Genomic DNA, 23,433 nt, shown 5'->3' with positions numbered 1-23,433 from the left:
AAATTAAAAATTCCTCATTTTAAATATGATTTAAAATTGATATCAAGATAAACAAAAGGGAATTTAAATATTGTTTAAATGTTCCTACCTTCCATCAACGATCAATGTATGAGATGCTACCCGCGGGCATGGTCCGGCTCATATTATTGAGGGGGCCCGTTCGTCGGAAAGCTGTACATTGGATCGACACATGTTGTAAGTTGGGTGTAACTCCCATGGGATTGGCTCATATTATTGGGGATCCACATGGCGACCGTCCATCACAACTTAATATTGATGGGTCATCTTGACATGTCACATTAAACGGCGTCATATTATTGGGCCCTTATTAGACATGAGGTAAAAACATGGGGGTTGCTTTGGAAGCAATTGGGCAATAACTATAGTTTGTCAATTGGACTCCATGTTCCCACTAAGAAAACAAGTTTCCCGTTTTCACTAGAGGGTAGTGAAATTCATAAAATTAAATTTTGCCATATTTTATGTCTTAGTAAATTAATTAAACAATCACTGATTATTGTCTGTTTCTTTTCAGTATTTCATTACAATGAATTCGCGCAATTCACTATACTCAATTCTTGAACAAAACAAATTGACTAGCGCAAACTATACGGAATGGTTCCATAAATTAAAGATTGTTCTAAACTCGGAGAAAATTTTCTACGTGTTAGAAAAGAATCCTCCAAAGAAGCACCGGCTAATATAAGTCCGGAAGAATTGGCAAAACTTGATCAATGGTGGGACCATGATGTCAAGGCCAAGTGCTATATGCAAGCTTCAATGTCTGATGAACTCCAGAGGTGATTTGAGGATGTCGTGAATGCTGCTGACATACACATGCACCTCAAGGAACTTTTTGGAGCTCAGTCAAGGTCGGAGAGGTATGCCACCGTCAAAGAGCTCATGACATGCCGCATGCAAGATGGGACTTCGGTCCGTGAGCATGGGGTACACATGATTGGGCTCATTGAAAAATTGGTAACACTCGATTTGACTTTGGAGCATGAACTAAACGCGGACTTGTTGCTTCTTTCCCTTCCTTCGACGTTTGACGGATTTGTGGTGAACTTCAATATGAACAAGATAGAGGCCACCCTTGAAGAGATGGTCAATATGCTTGTGTCTTATGAGGCCACATTAAAGAAGGATAAACCGGTACTCTTGGTTGGCTCCTCTTCTTACTCCAAGAAGGGGCCAAGTGGAAAGGGTAAGAAACGTTCTGCCCCACCCAAGAAAATTGTACCACAAAAGAAGGCCAAGAAAAAATCTTCAAACGTGAACATATCTGGAGATGTTTGCCATCACTGCAAGAAACCCGGTCATTGGAAACGTAACTGCAAGGAATACCTCGAGCAGTTGCGAACTGCAAAGGATACGTTTTACATTGAAATAAATGTTTCACTTAATACTACTTCTTGGGTATTGGATACCGGATGTAGATCTCACATTTGCAATGATTTGCAGGTGATGACAAGAAGTCGTAAGCTTAGGATGGGTGAGACCCAGCTGAGGCTTGGAAATGGTTCCAGAGTTGAAGCCAAAGAAGTGGGAGACGTTTATTTAGTTTTGCAGAACAATTTTAAGTTATTTTTGAGAGATGTTTTATTTGTGCCAGATTTAGTTAAAAACATTATTTCTGTTTCTATGCTTGATAGAGATGGTTTTTCTTGTAATTTTGTGAATGTGATTTGCAATATTTACAAGAATGAATGTTTGATTGGAAATGGACAACTTGAAAACGATCTATATAACTTAAAATTAAAAGACGTTCCAATTAATTATGTTGATAAACCGGTAAAAACAAATAAAAGGAAAAATGATAGCCAAAACCCGGCAAACCTTTGGCATGCTAGGCTAGGTCATATTTCCTCAAGGAGGATGAACAAGCTAGTGGGAGAGGGCATGTTTGATATGTCTGATATTAACTCTCTACCTACTTGTGAGTCCTGCCTAAAAGGAAAAATGACTAAATCTCCTTTCAAAGGGAAGCCTGAGCGTAGTCAAAACCTGTTGGATTTGATCCATACAGATGTTTGTGGACCATTTAGTATCGGTACTAAATTTGGACACACTACTTCATTACCTTTACTGATGATTATTCAAGGTATGGGTATTTATATTTAATGAAATATAAGTTTGAATCATTTGAAAAGTTCAAAAAATTCAAGGCTGAAGTAGAAAACATACAAGGTAGAAGTATTAAAGCACTTCGATCGGATCGAGGTGGAGAATACTTAAGTACCGAGTTTTTGAGCTATCTAAAAGAGAATGGGATTCTCTCTCAGTGGACTCCTCCTATGACACCTCAGCTGAATGGTGTCTCAGAGCGTCGCAATCGAACTTTGTTGGACATGGTTCGATCTATGATGAGCTTCACTGAGCTCCCACCTTCATTTTGGGGCTATGCGCTTGAAACAGCGGTATTGTTGTTGAACAATGTCCACACTAAAGCAGTAGATAAAACTCCATACGAGTTATGGAATGGCAAAGCTCCTAAGTATTCGTACTTAAGGATTTGGGGATGTCCTGCTTACGTGAAGCAGATAGTGGGAGATAAGTTGGATAGTCGATCCACCTTATGTTATTTTGTAGGATATCCGAAGAATTCAATCGGATATTATTTCTATCATCCTTATGAGACAAAAGTGTTTGTTTCGAGGAATGCCACCTTCATGGAGAAGGAGTTCTTATTAGATAATAAAGGCAAGATGATGGAACTCGAAGAAATTCGAGAAGAACCCGAGATACAAAATAACGACCACACACCTCAAGAACCTTCAACGGACACGCATATATCTAGGAGATCCGAGAGGACTTCTAGACCTCCTATTCGATATGGTCTTCTTCTTGAAGGGGATCAAAGTGAACCCGAAATTGGATGTGATCCAAGAAACTTCAAGGAAGCAATTTTTGATGTGGATTCTAATTTATGGCTTGAAGCTATGCAGTCGGAAATAGACTCGATGCATACAAACCAAGTTTGGTCTTTAGTAGATCCTTCCGATGGAATTGTTCCAATAGGGTGTAAATGGATCTACAAGAAAAAACTTGGGCCTGATGGTAAGGTACTTACCTACAAGGCACGATTGGTAGCAAAAGGTTATACTCAAAGACAAGGAGTTGACTATGATGAAACCTTTTCACCAGTCGCAATGTTCAAGTCCATAAGAATCCTTATTGCCATAGCAGCATGGTATGACTATGAGATATGGCAAATGGATGTGAAGACTGCATTTCTTAATGGAAACATTAAGAAAAAAATCTATATGATGCAGCCCGAGGGATTCACATCCATGGGAAGCGAGCATAAGGTATGCAAGCTTCAGAGATCAATTTATGGTCTCAAACAAGCATCAAGAAGTTGGAACCAGAAATTTGATGAAACAATAAAGGACTTTAGTTTCATCAAAAACCCGAAGGAACCGTGCGTGTACAAGAAAGTAGTTAAGGATGCGGTGACGTTCTTAGTGCTTTATGTTGATGACATCCTACTCATTGGGAATGACGTAGGGATGTTGCAGTCAACAAAGATATGGTTATCAGGTAGATTCTCGATGAAGGATTTGGCTGAGGCATCCTATATTCTAGGGATACAGATCTATAGAGATAGATCTAAGAGAATGATAGGACTCACTCAAGCAACCTACATCGACACCATATTAAAAAGGTTTTATTTGGATGAGTCCAAGAGAGGACATCTACCTATGTGTCATAGAGTTTCTCTATCCAAGTCTATGTGTCCCAAGACTGACGAAGAGATAGAGAAAATGACACACATACCATATGCATCAGCCATAGGTAGTATTATGTATGGGATGATATCTACCAGATCGGATGTGGCCTTTGCTCTGAGTGTCACGAGCAGATATCAGGCCAACCCCGGTCAAATGCATTGGAAAGCCGTGAAAGATATTTTTAAGTACTTGAGAAGGACTAAGAATATATTCATGGTTTATGGAGGAAGAAAATTGAAATTGGAAGGCTATACCGACTCTATCTTCCAAAGCGACGTGGATGACTCGAAGTCAACCTCTGGATTTGTATTCATGCTCAATGGCATTGCTGTCTCTTGAAAGAGTTCCAAGCAAGACACCACAGCGGATTCCACCACTGAGGCAGAATACATTGCAGCATCAGCTGCTGCTAAAGAGGCCGTTTGGATGAGGAATTTCGTCCAAAAGTTGGGCGTAATTCCTGAAGCTGTTGGTCCAGTTCCGGTGTACTGCGACAACACTGGTGCCATTGCTCAGGCAAAGGAACCAAGGTCTCATCAAAGATCCAAACACGTACTGAGGAAATACCACATCATCCGGGAGATTGTGGAAAGAGGAGACATCACAGTCGAGAGAGTGGCCTCTACAGACAATATCGCAGATCCACTTACTAAGCCCTTGTCAGGACCATTGTTTGACCAACATCGCGAAGCAATGGGATTACGTTGTATGACTAGTTGGCTTTAGGGCAAGTGGGAGATTGAAAGAGTGGGTGCCCGGTTAGCCAACTTGTGGCTAAGGGCTTTTGTGACTCTATGTATAAACAATCTTTGTTTAATATAATTTACATTCATTAATGGCATTATCTTTGTCTTTCTTCATATTGTTATATTGTGATATACTATTGATGTTTTGATAAAGACCTTGAATATATTATAGTGTAAGTAAGATGAGATAGTGAATAAAGAGAGATCACTATTATGAAACACATCTTATAGTCATTGTATATTCTAAATAGTTCCTAGCCAATTGAGCCGTCCGCTAATAAGGATAAGGATTGCTCGAGATTGAGACTAGCATTTGTGATGCCAAGTACCACGTTTCATTGGTAATGGACATGGAGATGTTCAAAGCATGCAAATAGATATTCATATGATGAATGATCGAACTACCCTATTCGAACTTTCCAAGTGGTTATCACTTATCGAGTGGATAAAGTTCGCGGTTTTGGTTGTACACCATTAGTCCTTACTACTTAAAACATCATTAAGACTCTATATGCTAGTACTGTACTTTGACTCGTTTACCGACTCTATTGGGGTCATCAGGTGTCGGGATTGGGTACAGTTACGACACATATAGGAGTCGATGCTTTGTTGTCAAGGATTCACCACATACTTGCGAGTATGGATATCCTATGCGATCTGAGGAGATATTAGTGTGACAAATCTCTGGCCAGAGTACATGATGTGTTTTAGGTTACTCGGTTTTCCTAGTAACACATGCGATGTCACTATTTGATCTCCAAGATTTAATGCATAGTTATCGAATCTCGAACGACTCTCGATGCACCAATGGTTGTTGATTCGATCGGGATATATGGATGAAGGGACCGTACTGTACGCTAACCAAAATCTACTGGTTCTTGCAGGCACTATCAGTGATACCTAGGGAATCATGGGGCGATGTTGCTAGACGCTCTTACCATGATTCGTTGGGCAAATCGAAAATTGTTGTTCCGAGTCACAAGGAGTTGTGAGCCCACGTCTAGCTGTATCCCTGAACCATTGAGGGTCACATAAGTAATGAATTACTAAACCCCGTTGAGATAGTTAAATTTAAAGAGTTAAATTTAATGAAAGAGAAGTTGGACTTCTTAACTAAAAGGGAGTGAAATTTCCTAAAATGACATAGGGATGGGCATTTTTGAAAATCACTGAATTCGGATTCAGAAAAATTATCTTGACTTTAGAAGGTGCAGAAATGGTTTCTGTGCGCATTGGTGAAATCGGTTTATCAATCGGAGTCATGATGAATTTTATATTAATTTCTATAATAACGGGCTTGTCTTGTTGGGCTTAAGTTATGGATTATGGGCCCTAAGGAGTTAGAGTCCTAACATAATTATAACTTAATGTAGTCTAGAAATTATATATATATATACATATGTAGGGTTCGAAATTCTCAAGATTTCCTCCTAGCAATTTTCGAACACTACACAAAAATTTCTAAGGGGTTTTTCGAAAATTCCCTTCTCCCTTTTGAGAAAATTCGGTCTGTGATTTTTCCGAAAAATCACTTTCTGAATTAACAGATCAAATCTGTTTATTCTCATCGATAAACATCTGATTGATTTCTAGTGCAATCAATCAGAGGGTTTCTGTTTTCTGTTCGTGGACCTTATTCCGGAGATTGATCGTGAAGCCATCGGTTCCCGGGATATACAAGAAGAGCAGATTAAATTCTGTTGGTGTCCATAATCAAGCCGTTGCTTGAAGAGGTAAAAATTTAATTGTTATTTTATTTTTACTTGCATAATTTATTCGTAAAGTTTTGATATCCATGATATGGAATCGTTCCATATATAAAAATAAAATTTTTAAACTTCCGCTGCACCGGGTATCAATTCTTAATTGATCTGAAAACGAATTTTCCAACAGGTTTGTTGTTGCGATGAATTGGGTTCCCTGAGGCAATGGAAGTCATGAAACAGGTTCATGAAGGAGTATCAGTGCACATCAATCAGGAATTAAGATGAGATGGCTCGTGAGGAGACATGGGTATTATTGGCCATCAGTGTTGAAGTATTGCATTAGATACTCTAAAGGATGTCAGCCTTGCCAAAAACATGGCAATATACAACGGGTTCCTGCTGATGAAATGTATGCTATTATAAAACCATGGCCATTTTGAGGTTGGGCTATGGATTTAATCAAGAAAATTTATCCGTCTTCATCTAAAGGCCATAATTTCATTATTGTGGCTACCGAATTCTTTACTAAATCGGTGGAGGTCATACCATTGAAAAAGGTGGAACAAAAAGATGTGATCAATTTTATCAAGGAACACATCATACATCGATTTGGTATACCAAAATCTATTAGTACAGATCAAGGAACCATGTTTGTAGGGTCGGAAGTGAAAGATTTTGAAACTGATTATGGCATTAAGCTACATTTCTCTTCACCGTATTACCCTCAGGCCAATGGGCAGGCAGAATCTTCTAATAAAGTGCTGATTCAAATCTTGCAGAAAATGATGGAAGACAATCCAAGAGATTGGCCTAGACTATTATCCAAAACATTATGGGCATACAGAACATCAAAGAGAACTGCAACCGGGGTAAGTCCTTTTGCATTAGCTTATAGTCATGAAGTTGTGTTGCCTATGGAAATCATGGTTCCGTCATTACAAATAGCTATGCAAAATCATTTGATTCCGGAAATGTACAATGAAGCCATGATCACAGAGTTAGAGGATCTCGATGATACACGAATGCAAGCTCTCAATAGCCTCATGCTTCAAAATGAAAAGGTGGCTCGGAGTTACAATAAACGGGTTAGAAAGAAGTCGTTCCATGAAGGAGACCTGGTTTGAAAAGTCATACTACCTGTGGGAGTTAAGGACAGGGAATTGGGAAAATGGTCTCTAATTTGGGAGGGACCATTTAAAGTTCATCGAGTTATGGACGAGAACGATTATTGGCTAGCTAGTGTAGAAGGGGAACCCCACAAACGATGCATCAGTGATAGATATTTGAAGCAACATATTCCTAGTATGCGAGAGGAACATGATCTCTAAGTGGCTGTAAAAGCCACATTTGTAATTATTAGGCTAAATTATGACCAAGTGTTTGTGAATAAATAAAACAGTTGAGAATTTTCAGGAAAGATTGCGTAAAATAATCAACGATAAATGGTCAATCAGACCATTAGTCTGAAATATAAAAGAAACCAAAGTGTTCAAAAGCATGCGTTCGAAAAGGTTCTAACAACAAAAATAATCATTGTTTTCTCCATAAAATGCTAAAATTAACCCAGTGCGGCCACCAATGCTTCCCACTTTTGCTTACATTCTAGCTGCGTAGACATGGATTCATTCAGAATTGTGTTCCATCCTTGGTATTCAGCTTTTTGATTCACCAATTGGTTCCCAGTGTTACCAATCTCCTGGTCGGCCGACAATATTTGTGCTTTGAGAGATTCACCCTCCTCAAGTAGTTTCACTTTCTTGACTTCACAAGTAGCCAGTTCCTTCTTGAAATGTAATATTTGTTCTTCCACAGTATCAAAATTTTGATCTACCTCAATCAGTTTGTTGACATTGCTTTCTCTCGCTCTCTTGAGATTATCCACAATCTCTTTAGAGGCCTTGAAAGTCTCCAATTTGGCCGAGAATTCTGTATGTTTGCTCACAGCATCTCGGGCCTGTGAAAGGATAGAAGGCAAAGAGTGAGAAGTCATACCTAAAGGAGATTCAGAAAATCCCTGGGAACTTTGAAGTAAGTGAAAAGCCGTCAGAAGCTCTTGATATTGTTGCTCTGTTAATGTGAATAAATCTTGAATGATTAAAGATTTGATGGTGGCCATAGCATGACTGACGGACTCTATGCTGGGATATGGTTGAACTTCTGGAATGGGTTCACTTTTAATGTCTTGCATAAAGCTGAATTCTAAGTCCATCGTGACAGAAGGAAGAGTGCACATTTGGATCCGCCGAGAGGAATAATCCTGCAATAAGGTACCAGGAGTTAGTGAAATACTGACAATAGGCACAAGAATACAGTCATAAGCAAATTATTACCGCGACAACAATTGAGGCAGTGACTGTATTGGAGACTTTTTCAACATGGGATGCATGACCAGGAACACTTAGTTTGGGAGGAGGAACTTTTGAGGATATTTCAGTGATGATTTGTGCCGAAATGATGTTCTCAGCAACATCAGCAGGCGTTGGGTGCTTTGTGGGGGACGCTGCATCTTTCAATGGCATAGAACTCGGCGGCTAAACTAGTTCAACAGTTGATCCAGGAGCATCAACGTTGAAGGGAATTGAAGAAACATATATGGTATCATATTCTTCTGCATCAGCAGGAACCTCAGAACTACGTGAGGGTTGCATGACCAATCTGCGCGATACACGAGTACTTTTTCTGATTTTGGCTGGGGGAGATTCTTTTGGTGCTCGACCACCCATAGTTTTCAACTTTTTGACAGAGGTTTGAACTGCTAAAGAAAAGAAGGTAATGATATGTATGCAAACTAATTCTAAATTCCAATTCAGAGATTGTAAAGTTACCAGGAGGAACTGTCAAAGCAGCAGTGAGAGCTTGGTATTTGGGAGTCCACCATGACATAAAAGGAACAATGCTATCTCGAGCCTCTTCTTGAATTGAAGCTTGAAAGAGTATCCCCACACTAAGTTTAATTTGGCAGTTGCCAAAGAGAAACGGCGATCAACTAACTCATCCCAAATGTTCTCAGGTAACTGTTGAGGGAAGAAAAAGTGGTTCCCGAGTACAGTAGGGGGAAAACCAAACTGTTGGTCCACGATCAAGGGATTATATATCTCAGAAGGGAGAATGACATTATCATTGGTAAAGGCACCACTGCTAACCAAAATATTTAAATGAAGGCAAGCAATTCGTATGTCATCAACAACTTGTGGAAAAGACCTGTTTTGGTGAGACATGAAATGCAAGATCCAAGGATAATTTGCCGTGTTGAGAAACACTGGCAAATAGTAACAACGCCCCTCCCCATGGGTATTGAAAAAAGTCATCAAGAAATCCTTAGAAACTGTGGTGATGCAGTAGGATAGAGCATTACTGTCAGAAGGATTAATGCTAGTAAACGGAAGGTTCCTAATGTCCGAAAAATATGAAAAGAGCCACAACTGCAAGAACCAGCACACACCTTGAAGTTTACGGAGGGGAGTATCGAGTACACTTTTACTCAACCCTCGGTAGATAGACCCTAAGAACATGACCCCTAGATTAACAATGTTCCCGATACTCAACAGACGTGCAAGGGACAAGTACTCTGTGGATGGACGACCAGAAGCAGAACAGAACAAGAATTTGCAAATGAGTACCCACATAAACAAGATATGTTCCTCAGCATTAGGGGTCTCAGAGGAGGTATGCCAAGTTCCAATTATAGAGGCATAGGAGGTGTAGTTCAGATACTCATCTGGAAGGTTGGGAACATCCGTCATTGAGATGACACCTATCAACTCTAGACCAATGACTGGAATCCTTAGTAAACGAAGGATGTCATGAAGGATAATGGTAATTGGTCCACAAGCAAATATGAAGGAATTACAAGAGGGAGACTAGAAATGGAGTGCGGATTCTAGCAAATTTGTTTGCAGTGGAAACAGGCCTTTTGTAAGCTGAATGAAATAATATAACCCTTGAGATTTCCAGATATCACCAAAATAGGGTTCCAGTTTGTCTATCCAATTCACCCGTTATGGGGAAAAATAGGGCCAGGATTTGAATTTAGCCTCTTTGGCAGGGGGTTGTACAGAACTGGTCAAAAGTAATGAGGAGGCCGATAAAGAATCAAGAGGAAATAGTTTGGAAAAAACTATTGGTGGTAAGGGAACCTCTACATAGGGAGCATGATTTATTGTAGCTAAAACCTCAACACAGTTAGGCTTAATAGAAAGGGGATTTGGAGGCCTGATAAGAACAAAAATTGAATTAAGAAAACAAGGGTGCCAAGCAATCAAAACAACGATAATATTATCCGTGAGCTCGAGGAGAGTGAACATACCTGATGACCTCCATTTCCTCAAGAGAGACTGATGAGCTGGCAGGAGTAGAAGCCATGGAAAAGGAGGAACTACTGCACAAATAAAAGGTAAATTAACCCATTGAATGGTATTTTTTGTTGTGTGTGCAGGTTTTAACGGATGAACAAACAAAAGGGTATAAGCTTACTGGTCGGAGATGCAGCAGGATGTCAGACCGAACCCTAGGCTATCGAGGCTTTACAAGGAGCAAAGAGATGAAATTCAAAGTCAGCTCAAAGTAATTACTCGGTGAAGATGAAGAGCCCTAAGGAGAGAGAAAGAGAGACGCCAATATCGGAGGAACAATAATGATAATGCTGAGATGACGTGATCAAGTGATTCAAAATTTGAAGAACATGATCATTGAGGTTCTTTTTGAACAAATCACAAGGCTTATCCAATTCAAAGCCACTTTAGTAAGGTTGCGTGGCCCAACAGTTAGGAGGGAGTTCATCATCCAGTTTTGATGGCCCAACGGGCCATCAACCTGTAGGGGACAATTGTTAGTCCATAAAATAAAATATTTTAGGAATTCAAGTTCCTTGGCCTAGCTCCTGAAAATTGTGCAGCCCGATTATTTCGGCCCATCAGGAACAAGACCCAAAAAATGAAAATCAAGCGGCAAGAAATGAGGTGGAAGTTACATTTGAAAAGGGTGACCAAGTCAGAAACAATTTTGAAGAAAGAAGAAGTGAACGTGGCCTATTTTGAGAACTAGTGGGGTGGGAAGTTATGGAATCGAAAACAAAAGAACCATCGGAAAAAAGAAAAAGGCCGACATCATCTCATCAACAAACATAGCTCTCAAAAAGCTCTGTATTTTCAGCAATCTTTCTGCTTAAAATTTCGTATCCTCATCTTATCATTTTCTAGACATTTTAGCGTACATGTTTAGCTTATTTTTGCTGGGTTCCTTGAATTATTACAGCACTTTCTTTTGTGATTAGTATGGAAAACACTTGTCATTTGGAATTTTCAATAGCAAAGAATCAATATTCGATTGCTATTAATAATTCTTCTTTTACTTTATTTTAGTTGTTTAGCATTTTACCGTGAACTTGAGACCGACAACAAAACCGGGACTCACTTTCTCTTGGTTTTAGAAGTTAGATTTTTATTTTTCATTTTTTATTTTCATTTGGCACTCACGTACCTGGCACGCCTGCAATCAAACCGCTCGAGCCAATTTTTGTGTGCAAACACCTTGTTTGTTTTGCTTGAGATTGAATGGATTTTGATTGAATATCTTGTTATTGTAGCTTGTCCTGTGTTGGAGCCTTTGATCGAGAATAAGGTATAAGATGACATCGAGTTGAAAAGGGACGAACACTCGAATTCGAATTCATTCTCGAGTTTCCTAAATCACATACTTGCATGATCAAGAACATACTAGGGCCCTGGGTATATAGCACAATGTGTCGTCACTTCAGGAGGTGACCTACGAGCCTATGTGTCCAACCAATATTGATGACCTGACACGAGCCTATGTGTCCAACCATCTACTGAAAAGATAGGGTAAACACCCTACTACAGGATATCACAAGGATACAAGCTCAAGATGATCATGCATGCAGCATAATACCATGTCATAATATATGCAGATAAAAATCATGTCATATAAACAATGCAACACATAATACATGCATACTCAGTTAGGGTATCTCGAATAGTACTTTCTTACCTTAATTCTACCAGGCAGTCCTAAAGGCATCCATCTAGGTTCCAATCCTACCATCCGGCACTACAATTCAAAATAAACATTCATCATCTAACATGCTCTAAAAGTCTTAATTAAACTATAGCATACTCCCTATTTTCTATAAGGAGCTAGAGCTATACCTTTGTCCGTCGACAGCCCGCTGATGTCGAATGCCCCAGATCTTGGGCATAGTCCTGCTACACCTCAGGACACCTCTCCAAAGCTCCGCTGCTTGGCTACTATTACGGACACTGTCCGTTATATAAAAATATAATAATACCTAATCCAAATCTTTATAAAAGAGTCCCAAACCCTTAAAATCTAGCCATCATGGGATAGGATAGGATTTTGAGCAATTTTCAAATGAGCCTATCGACCCCTATTTATAGAGCACGATCAAAAGCTCCGATATGCACTTCGGATGCTCCGAAATCCAGCATGCAGCAGCTACGTTTTCAAGCTTCAATGCCACGTATGGGATACCATGGATCGGAAGCTCCGGTCCCTCTTCAAAAGCTCCGATCGTAGCCTCTGGTCTTGCTCTGCTTGTTCTGATCTGTTTGGACCTTCCGAACCTAGTTTAGATCTTCCGAACTTTTCCAGGCCCAATTAAGCACATTAACCATTTTTCGGGCCTTCTAGATCCGATTCCTTGGTCTGTTTGATCATATAATATTCCTTAACCATGTTTTATTAATTTTAACATGATTAGACAATTTAATCTTGTAAAATGGAACCGGGATACTACAACTAAGTTCTCTAGATAAAATTGTTGTGCATACAAGATACTAGAGGGCTTTAGCTAGTGAACTGGTATCTATGTAAGGTTGTGGAGATGGCAGTTCAGGGACAAATTTGTAATGCTGGATAAAATTATAAATAAATTATGTTTCCTTGTTAATGTTCTCCTATTTTGATTTATTGCAATTAATCAAGACTTGACTAACTATGAACATTTTAAGATATGAATAAGTGAAATTGATATGAATAAGTACAGGAAAAGAAGGCTTAGTCTTAATCGTAGTGAGCGATTGTTGTTTCTCAATAGTTGAGTATGTGCTGCTGCATTTATCCCTCGTCCATCATGTGGATTACAATAGATCTTTTTGTAATTCAATTTGTAGGTTGTTGCAGCTTCTAATGTGGGATAGCTTCTCCATATTCCTTAGCATGTATGTCACATCACTGGAAAGAGTGAATATTTATATATGACTCTTCGTATACTGTGAATGTGTCTATAAAAGCAACATTTTGAACTGGAAAATTAAATTCACACAACACGATAAGTACAAAATGTCTGCTGATATCGAAGCGCGAAAGAAAGGGTTTGAGTATTTTCTTTTTCAGAAGATTGAGGTGATCAAGGCGAAGGCAATAGCATTGCAATCATGTGGTGCTGTACTTCTTCGGCCAGAGGAGAGAAGAAGATTTGAGAAGTACAAGTAGAGGCTTAACATTAAAAACACAGAGTATTTCTTAAGTGCTGAATGTATCCGTCTGCTGATACTGAAGGAAGAGCTTCATATTTTGAATCTCTTTTCCTCCTATGGTGAATTTCAAGAAGGTGAAACGATCGCTTGGATAGATTTCTGGAGAGTGGTGGTAGAAATGGAGATAGAGATTGTAATTCAATGTCTATGAATGATATCTACTATTATTAACCGAGATGGTCTTTTCATTTTATGAAAAATGTTATTTACTAATGTTCAAACACATAAAGATTAAAATATAAGGCAAACAAACACACACAAAAGAAATAAATATAATTAAGGATAAGAAAGCTTAGTCTTGAATGATCGATTATTGTTTGCCAGATTTTTTTTGTCTGTAACATCGTTTTAGGTGCTGAAGTTAATCCTATCTTCAGTTATTCTTTCGAGATGGATTCTAATCTACTGATTGTTGGCTTCTGCTTCTGTTAGTGCTGGTATCTGCTGTAATGGTCAACAGTAGTTGATCCTGTAGCTTCTGTTCTTTCTCAAATATTACTCATTTCACTTGTTTGGGTTAATTAAGTAGAGAGTTTTCAAAACTTGTCATAGTCTACTGTGATGCTCTTCTTCTATTCTCGTTCTGCCAAGGATGTCTTGACATTGTCTGAATGTAGCTTCTGGTCTGCTTCCGTTTATTTGACGTATCTGAGTGCTTTGACTTCTTCAAGCTAGAAGTCCTTCCATATTCTTGACACTTTGTTTTGTCATTGGGAAATGTGAGCATGCCAAAATTCATATTAATTACATTGATATCCTTAAAAGAAAGAGAGGTTTGTATACAGCATAACTAATCATGGACGTGTTCATGCTTAAAAAATATGTTAAGAGAGAAGTTGCACTGAGGGTAAATTTTTTGGAGGTAAATATCCAGTTTGCCAAAAAACTTTTAGCCGTATATCCTAAGGAGAGGCATCACAAGTACGAGAAGTACAAGCGAATACTAGGTGCAACAAAGTCTGAAGAAGTCTTTAGTCCTAAAGGAATTCACCTTCTTTCACTCATCAAGAGAAACAAGTTCTATGCAAAATTTCTACTGATCCATTAATCCTAGAGAATCCATTAGTAGATTTGGATGTCTAGATAGATTCGCGAAAAGTGTCTATCCTAATGGAGATATGTGTAGCTAGGAGTCAAAAGTGAAATCTATTTACATTCCCTGTTTTGTTTGCATTATCTACTCCTATAAAAAAAAAAATTGCAGTAGATTAAGATATAGGGAATGAGAAAGCTTAGTTGTGGTGTTGTTTTCCAGTAAATTCGAGGCACTCGTTGATATTCATACAGAATCTGCTTCTAGACAGGCTGGTAAACAACTTCAGTTGTTTGTGCTTATTTTTGGTTCAGCATCTGCTTTCTTCTATTTGGATCAAAGTTCTGTTAAACTTTCTTAACAGTAAGGCAGGCAGTAATCTTCTTGAAAAGTACAGCTGTCAGAGGTGCTGAATGGGTTGTTCTTTCATAACGTGTCTTCTGGTCCTGATGATTCATTCAAGAATGAGAAAGGGATCCTATCTCTGATACCACTTCTCAGGATTGATTTGCTACTGCTGCTGGGTAGACAAGTAGTGAGTTACTACTATTCTGATACTGAGTTTTAGAGGCAATATCTCCTTGCTGCTCGTGAGTTCAATAGTGTGAGCCACTGAACTCTCCTTTCTTCTAGATCTTCAAAGTAGACCAACAAGTATACTTGTACGGAAAGTGGTCAAATAGGAGATTGGAATGCATCAGTTGATACTAATGGTTTGTGAATGTATAAAATAGTAAATAACACAGTAGATTGTTTCTGAATTTTCGGATACTTAACTGCTCATATGTTACCCCTTCTTCTGCTTCTGCTAGAAGATACCACTAGAATACTTTGAGTATTACAACCCTTGCAACACTCCACCTCAGCTAGGACTTACTCTACTGCCTATAACTTAGGCACCTAGACTCAACAAATCAGCTCTCGACTGATCTTACAAGAGTGTTTTGGTCAGTTCACTCAAATTATTAGTTTATAGAGTTTGTACAACTCAACACATAACACAAAGTGATCCTCAGAGATTTGATATATCTTGATGTGTGTGCAAGTTTTCTTCGGCTTCTGTAAATGATCATCTGTTGTAAGCGTTGAACTCTTCTTGTATGTACGTAACAATTGAAAGTGTTCAGTTTCTCTTTGTAAGTGGTGTGAGTTCTTGTAAGCCGGTCTGTGGGGCCTCGGGTTTGTTAATCTCATCTTAGGGCAATTAATACATTATCAGATTGAAGAAAACTTGATACAAAATACTCAAAGCATAAATTTTTTTTTGTTTAAATACACAGACTCCATGCACAGGTCCGTGCATGAATCTGTGCAATCACTACAAGAAAATCAACTTTTCCCAGTATGATATCAATAGCTATATTAAAAGCACGCCGCAGATAATAGTTTTTACGACGTGCACCAATATGTGCGGTATTAATATTGGCTAATCTTAAAAAAACTACAGCCTGCATTAAGAGCATGCTGTGGATATTACTTTCCACAGTGTGCATTTAAACGCACGTTATTGGTGATATTTTATAAATTATAGCGTGCGTTAAAAAACGCTTCCAATTTGATTTTTGATGGCGTACAATTTTTTTGCTGCTGATGTTTTCACATAAAACAAAATAAGATATACCCCCCAGTATACCGATGTGTATGAAATCATTTCTCTCTCGTCCGATTTCTTGCTCTGCTTCTCGATTTTTCATCCTTCTTTCTTCTCAACAACATTTTCGCAACTTGAATCGTTCGTATCTTCTTCGTGTGTGTCCAATTTTCAAAAGAAAAAGCAGATTTGGAATCCTCTTCATGATAGCTATCTAGTGATACCCACTTTCCTAAGTTTTAAGCACATCCTGGTGGCCTGATTTCCGACAGCCGCCCGTTTCGCCGCCCATTACCATCTCTGACCTCCATCCAGGTTCGGAGAAAATTTTCTAGTTGAAGCCTAGAAGGTATAACTCGAATTTTAGGGTTTTGAAATTTGGGGCTTTTGGTTAATCCTTCGAATTTATTACGAATGAACCTCAGATTCTTTGATTTTGGATTAAATATTTCTTTTGTTTTTTATTGGGTATGTTTTGAGGAATGCATTTTTATTAAGAATGCCTTGCGGTGCTTTTTCGAGACAATTAAATAATATTTCGAGATTGAACGATGTTAAAATTATTCCAACTTTGCTTGCCTGATGTGCCAATGATAATGAAATTGTAGTATAATTTTAATGATGTGAAACTTTATCTTGTGGTGGTCAGGTGAACTGGATGAATTTTTTAGTTAAGGACTGCAGTTTTAGCCTTTTAGGGTCAACTTGGTATGTTTAAGTTGTCAAGGGCACGGTTTACTGTCTATTATCATGTCACCAGTTTATTACAGATTGTTGGATTGCTGCAATGTGAATCATTAATTTGAAGCCATGAAATTTCGGATGAGTCCTGCATTTTCCTTGTTGTCGTCTGGATGTGGTGGCAAGAACGATATGTGTCTCGGTTACTGAACTGATCTTAGATGATGAGTACTTTGTGTGGTCAAGAGACTCAATATTCAAATAGATTATGTTTGTAATGGTTTATTTATACTCATGCAAGAAACATGTTTTTAAACTTGAAATGATCTGTAACTAAAATTTACGGGATCATAATATTCTTGGGTTAATTGTGTAAAAATGGCTTTTCAAATCAGTGGAATGAGGTTTTTCATAGTAAAAAAAGTGATGCATCTCATGGCTCATACACAAGATACATCTGTCCTGGTTGTCGAAAATATGTTTCTATTTTTTAGTTATTTAACTTAAAATCTGATTAGAAACTTCATTTGTTCCAAAATTAACCATCTGCTCAATTAATTATATGTTAATTTTATTTTGATTAATTTATGCACAATATAAAATAGTGATTACGGTTTGATCTTTAACAGGGCCCTTAAAGTGGATAGAACGGTGTTTCTGTTCTTTCAGTCCTTCCTATTTAGTACTTGCATCTTTTTCTTATATGTTTCTATCAATGCTTTAAAAAAATGTTTCCGTTAATGTACAAGTCCATATGCGATACAAGCGCCAAGTCTAGTATAATACCTCAACTCTAAACTTTTATCATTTCTATCTGCAAACATTTTCTTTTTTTCTTTTTAACTTTTAGCCTCGAGGCAATGAACACACACACACGGAGTGAGAATTAACAATGAATTTTTCTTTCATGGTTTCCATGTTAACAAAAATATGGATTTATATTGTATTAATTTTTCTTCTCGAGGTGCAATTTCACAGGTGGTACAACCAACTGTTGATCATCAAGATGCCAAGATAGCAGCTATAAGAGAGAGCCCTCCTTCAGTTTTTGTGAACTCAGAACCATTTGAGAGGATCAAGTGGAAAATGCCGTGAAATTTCTTTCACATCACAAGGTTATGGGATCTCCAATCATGTACAAAAGGTCATTTCTTGAGAGTAAGGGACTCACAAAGGAGGAAATAGATGAAGCCTTTCGGCGTGTTCTTGTAAGTCACCCCCTTCCCCTTCCAATTTTGGGACAAGATATTTTGCCACTTGTTTGAAAGAATCTGATATTATTCAGAGTCTTAAGCATGTATTGAAGTGAAGGTTTGTAATCTCACTATAATTTGAATAAAAAATCATAGGATCCAACCTCAACTGCTATGACATTTCAGCCCGTTAACACTACTCAAGGTATTTCTAATCTTGTTTGCTTTAAATTTCCTTCATGTCATAAGGTTAATGCTTGAGCTTTTTGCTTCCTGATAATGCTAATTTTATCCATTCTTTTCGGACTGACGGGAAATAGATGGCCGGATAAACTCTTCGTCAAATGTTCACCAGCAGGCTCCAACACAAATTACACAGCCTAAACAGATTCTACCTGTGGGCAATATCTCAGCAACCGTAGCACCATATCGATTCCACTGGTCCTATGCTCTCTTTGCCGTAAGCTTTCTGGCTGCTTCAGGTTTTGGGACAATTGTATTATTCAAGGTAATGTTCTCGATGAAAAACACCTTGTCCTCAGAAAAGCTGCCCGGATGGTGATTGTGTGTGCCTAAAATGGAAATATTGTGATGGCTTCATTTCGCAATTTCACAATAATAGTATTTAATTTTATTAAGTAACATCCAATTTTTTGTGTGCCTGCATGAGTCAGAAGGCAGTAGTTCCCATATTGAAGTCTTGGATTTGCAAGGTTGTACTGGAAGGAGAGGGGAGTCAGATAAAGAAATTGCGATGCAGCCCGTTCTAGCCAGGGGATAATGGTATCAAAAAGAGAAGGTAGCGGTGTATGAATTGATTTGCGGATATGACTTCTTGTGTTCATTGAAATGGATTTTAAATCGCAATCTTCATGATTGGCATTGCTTATGCTTATTTCAGAGAACAAATTCTTTGAATCTCTTATCAATTTGTTAAATGTACAAGTACAGAAGATGAAATCTATGAGTACTGTCATACAGAAGTTAGAACTTGGTAAGGCCCTCCTTGTTTTCAATCTTATGATTTATTAATTTTCACTCTTATGTTTTTTTCTATCCTCTGGTTGTTATTTGTTGTTGAATATTGAAGTACACTTGATGATAAATGTAGAAGATGATACCATGGTACATCCTATAATAATCTTGGTTTGTTTGATCTCATCTCATGCTATTTTAATATTCTAAGGCAGGAAAATGGTTGTTAGAAGCTTTTTATTTTTTGGTGTTGTCTTAACAAAATTCGATTTTTTCGTCATACATGGGTTAATAATTCTTTTTTATTTTTTTCGACACCAGGGCAGAGTAGTAGTGTTAATGGAAGAATAACCATCGAGGAACAAGCTGATCAGCCAGTGCAGATCAGTGCAAGGGTAAGCTAGTTATCACTGTTTCCTCAATATTCTGGAAGTTATTTGAAATTGAAAGCTAATATTGTCTATCAACTTTGAGCTTCATTCCGACATTTTCATTTACGAGTTGTCTTTCCAACAACCTTATGCCAACAGCAAGACACATATTGATTCATGCTCAGGTACTTAATTCATTGAGCAGGTACTGAATTTTCGCCACTATTACATTTCATCCACTCTACAAATTTTTCATGAATTGTGGGAGGGCATATTCTTTATAGTGATTTTTGTGATATAATTTCTTGTGCTTTTTTTGGATTAGATATCAATGTTCATTCGTGAAAAGATTCGAGGAATAGGAGGCAAATGGTTCAAAAGATCGTTTTTTATTGAGATAATTGCTTTGATTTCAGATATTAAGATCGCGAAGGATGGAAGATATATTCTTTGTAAAGATTACGTGACACGTGAGGTTTTTTTTGTGTAGTTATTTTTGCACTATTATCCTTATTGGTTGTCAGTGTTCTAATTGACCAACATTTTTTTATTAACTTTTTTGTCTGCTTATTATTCGCACCAGTGTATAGTCGCTCTGTTTCTTCTTTTTTATTATTTTAGGCTACAAAAAAAGTGGACAGCCTAAATTCAGTGGACAACCTAAATTCGTGAAAAAGCTCGAGCTAGAGTCTACGGAATGGGCTTTGGAGTTGCGTGGATTGATAGTCCAATAATGGTCATGTGTAGCTAGTTTGTGATGGATTTGTATTTTGTTTATCGTGTTGCGACTTCTATGTTGGTATGATGAACAAAAAAGTGCATGGTTATCTATATTTGTAGTCTTTTGTCTGTGTTGTGATGTTTAGCTAGTTTGTTGAGATATTTTGTGTTGTGTTTAGGTAGTATGATGAAAAAACTTGTGTATTAACTCTGCGAGTGGATTAGACTTGAAATTGTGCTTAGGTTGTTGTAAAGACTTGATTCTTTCCTTTTCATGAATGAAATTGAAAGTTTTTATTTAGTTATTCGATTTCATTTCTTCATTTATTTATTGATGTTTTTGTTACATTCACATCATATGAGGCTATCTATCGACATTTTTTTTGCGGCGTGCGAACTTGTGCTGTTAATAAACTTTTCAATGCTGAAAATAATTCATTTCGCAGCGAGCAATCGCATGCTGTCAATAGTATTTCGCGGCATACATTGCAAGTTGTTTATACCTCTTTCCGCGGCAAACAATGCATGTTGTTGATATGTTAATTTTAGTAGCGTACATCGTATGCTGCGGATGTTACTTTCCGCAGCACGCAATGCACACTGTCAATAACTTCTATTATCAACAGCTTTGAATTGTGCAGGATGCACTGCGCGCTGCAGAAAGCTAATTTGCACGCTGCGGAAAGCAGTTTTTGTTGTAGTGATTAACCTGTAGACAAATTTCTAAGGCTGAAAAGTACACGGACCCCGTGCCACCTTCGTGTTCGGGTTCGTGCGAATCAATAACACTAAACCATCAAGTTTTTTTTTTCTACACGGACTCCGTGCTCAGGTCCTTGCACAAAAACTCAAATTTTATGAAGTTACTGCCTCGACTCGAAGTCACATGGACCTATGCACAGGGTACGTGCATAGCCAAAATAAATTCTCAAACAAAAGCGAAGGTACACGGACCCATGCACGGAGGCATGTACAGGGTCCGTGCCCTGCTAAAATTCTGCATTTTTTAAAAGTTATTCGAAATCTGAAAATGCATACATGAACACAAGTTTACCAATTCTAAACAAGTTGTTCAAATCTGAAATATACACATATATATAAATCAAGTGCTAAGCATAATCCCATGTATTCCTCACATTCATCTAATGTTCTAAATACATGAAAAACAAACTAGATTCAACAAGATGTTCAACATGCGTTCTTCAACATATACTAAGTCACTTGTCTTCTAACATGTTCGGAAAAAACTATAGAACATAACTTCTGCTAAAACCCGAGTCACCACATGCTAATTTTGATCTCGAGCTATCCCTGTCGTCTCAGACTCGCTCCTGCCCCACCTATTACCATACACACATAAAAAACACAACAATAGCTGGATAACTCCAGTGAGAATAAAATTCCCAGTATAAATGACATAACATGCAATATAATAATCATGAATGCAATGTATGTTTTCAAAGTGAGCTATCACATCTGATATCAATAAAATCTTGGTTCTTGGGATCCCAGGGAATAAAATCTCAAGCATACCACCGACTCTACCAATAGAGGTGGCGTCAAGTATCTCAATCTCCTGACTTTGGTGCAAATATAGTGAGTCATCTAGCTTTGGAAGTCAGTCTACATTTCGTGTTACTCAACTATAGCTCTCCAAAAATCTTTTACAATCTAGGTCGTTCAGCCGTTTATGCTTTGTTATAGGCTCAAGATGAATGCAACATAATCTTGATGAATTAGTCTATAACAATAAATACAATACATGATAATTCAAGCAACCAAATAGACATTCAAGCAACAACTAAACATCTAAAAACAAGAAAGAGCAAATAAGCATTCAAGTATGTGATTTGGGAATTCGAGAATCATGTCTATCTCGAATGTTTTGTCCCATCTGAATTGATGTTGATTTATACCTTTTATTTTGAATCTTAGAGGTTCCAAGTCTGTAAAATCTACAACAAGAAAGGCATATCAAAATCTGCTTAAACATCTAAACTCTTGCAATCTAGTAACAAAGCAAACCTTGCTCAAATCCTTCTTGATGCGAAATCTGAATTCCCGAGTTCGATCCACTTCAATACTAATCTTAAATGAAGTGTATACAAGCTAGAAATATCACTTTGAAACTCAAATCATGCTTAACTCAAGTAACTATAGGAAAATCTTGACAATTATCGGACCGACGGTGTAATGGCTAAAAACCGGCAATCCAAACTATGTCTATATCAATCCAACAATCAAACACCATCCAATACATCAACATATCAGCTGATACACGACCAAAACCAGCAAACCAGAAATGAAGATTTTTGAAAATTCTTCAAAAATTCATAACAAATCCGAACGACGATCTTTTTTCCGATCCGTCATGAATAACATAATCTATGCTAGTTCAAGAACATCATATCCAATAATAATCAAATTCCATCATCCCTTCAAAATTCAAATATGATAGAACTTAAGAAAACTTATGCCAAAACGTAGCTCTCGGAGCGTTAATCGCAGATATATATTCAATTCCGAATTCTTACGGTCGGATGACGAAAAATCGAATCTTTAAAAGAACAAAAATGGCTTGAGATTTGTTTTTAATTTCTTCCTCTCCTTCTTCTGATATTCAAGTAAAGATGATAGAGCAATTGGACGACAATTAGATATATATTGACCAATTTGTAGTTTAGTCCTTTAACTCTTTGCTATTTTTAAATCAGTCCTCGGACAATCTTTTTAATTCAATTTCAATCCTAAATAATTTAAGAATATTAAAATTTAAAATTAAATTTCAAAATTCTAAAATTAAATATTTTCGAATTAAAATTAAATAACCTCGGGCCTTACACGGTCTGTTCTTCTGTATGTTGTGGTCTCTATTTATATGTACAAGATAACGATCATCTTACCCCTAAGGGGGTGTCCAAGTTGGTGGAGTAGGTGAACTCTTGGCCATAGGTCAGGAGTTCGATTCCCCCTGCCAACACCTTTTTGGACTAGCCTGTCACACGGGGCTTGTCTAGTATGGTTTACCTGGCTAACGTAGTTTGCAGGCTATTGCGTTAGTCCGGGGATTTACCCAAAGCGCACCGAAGGTAGCGGCTGCGGATTCCTACGTCACAAAAAAAAAAAAAAAGATAACGATCTTCTTTGATTCAAATACATCCGTTGATAA

At 37.8% G+C, this 23,433-nt stretch overlaps 1 protein-coding gene across 1 annotated transcript; it reads left to right on the top strand.

Annotated features, from left to right (window-relative positions):
- The first annotated feature begins 18,123 nt into the window (after positions 1–18,123).
- On the top strand, positions 18,124–18,968 carry LOC140861573 (peroxisomal membrane protein PEX14-like). Its single transcript, XM_073264598.1, has 4 exons — positions 18,124–18,213; positions 18,355–18,403; positions 18,519–18,706; positions 18,873–18,968. The coding sequence occupies exons 1-4, from the start codon at positions 18,124–18,126 to the stop codon at positions 18,966–18,968; spliced, it is 423 nt and encodes a 140-aa protein (XP_073120699.1).
- The last annotated feature ends 4,465 nt before the right edge of the window (positions 18,969–23,433 follow it).

The sequence above is a fragment of the Henckelia pumila genome, chromosome 1 (assembly GCF_033568475.1).
Source record: "Henckelia pumila isolate YLH828 chromosome 1, ASM3356847v2, whole genome shotgun sequence".
Taxonomy (NCBI): domain Eukaryota; kingdom Viridiplantae; phylum Streptophyta; class Magnoliopsida; order Lamiales; family Gesneriaceae; genus Henckelia; species Henckelia pumila.
The sequence above is the reverse complement of the archived record's forward strand: the minus strand, read 5'-3'. Positions and strand labels throughout refer to the sequence as shown.

Coding starts and splice junctions, on each gene's coding strand:
- LOC140861573 (XM_073264598.1), top strand. CDS start 18,124: ATGGGATCTCCAATCATGTACAAAAGGTCATTTCTTGAGAGTAAGGGA. Junction 18,404..18,518: donor GCCCGTTAACACTACTCAAG/GTATTTCTAATC, acceptor GACGGGAAATAG/ATGGCCGGATAAACTCTTCG. Junction 18,707..18,872: donor GGACAATTGTATTATTCAAG/GTAATGTTCTCG, acceptor TGCATGAGTCAG/AAGGCAGTAGTTCCCATATT.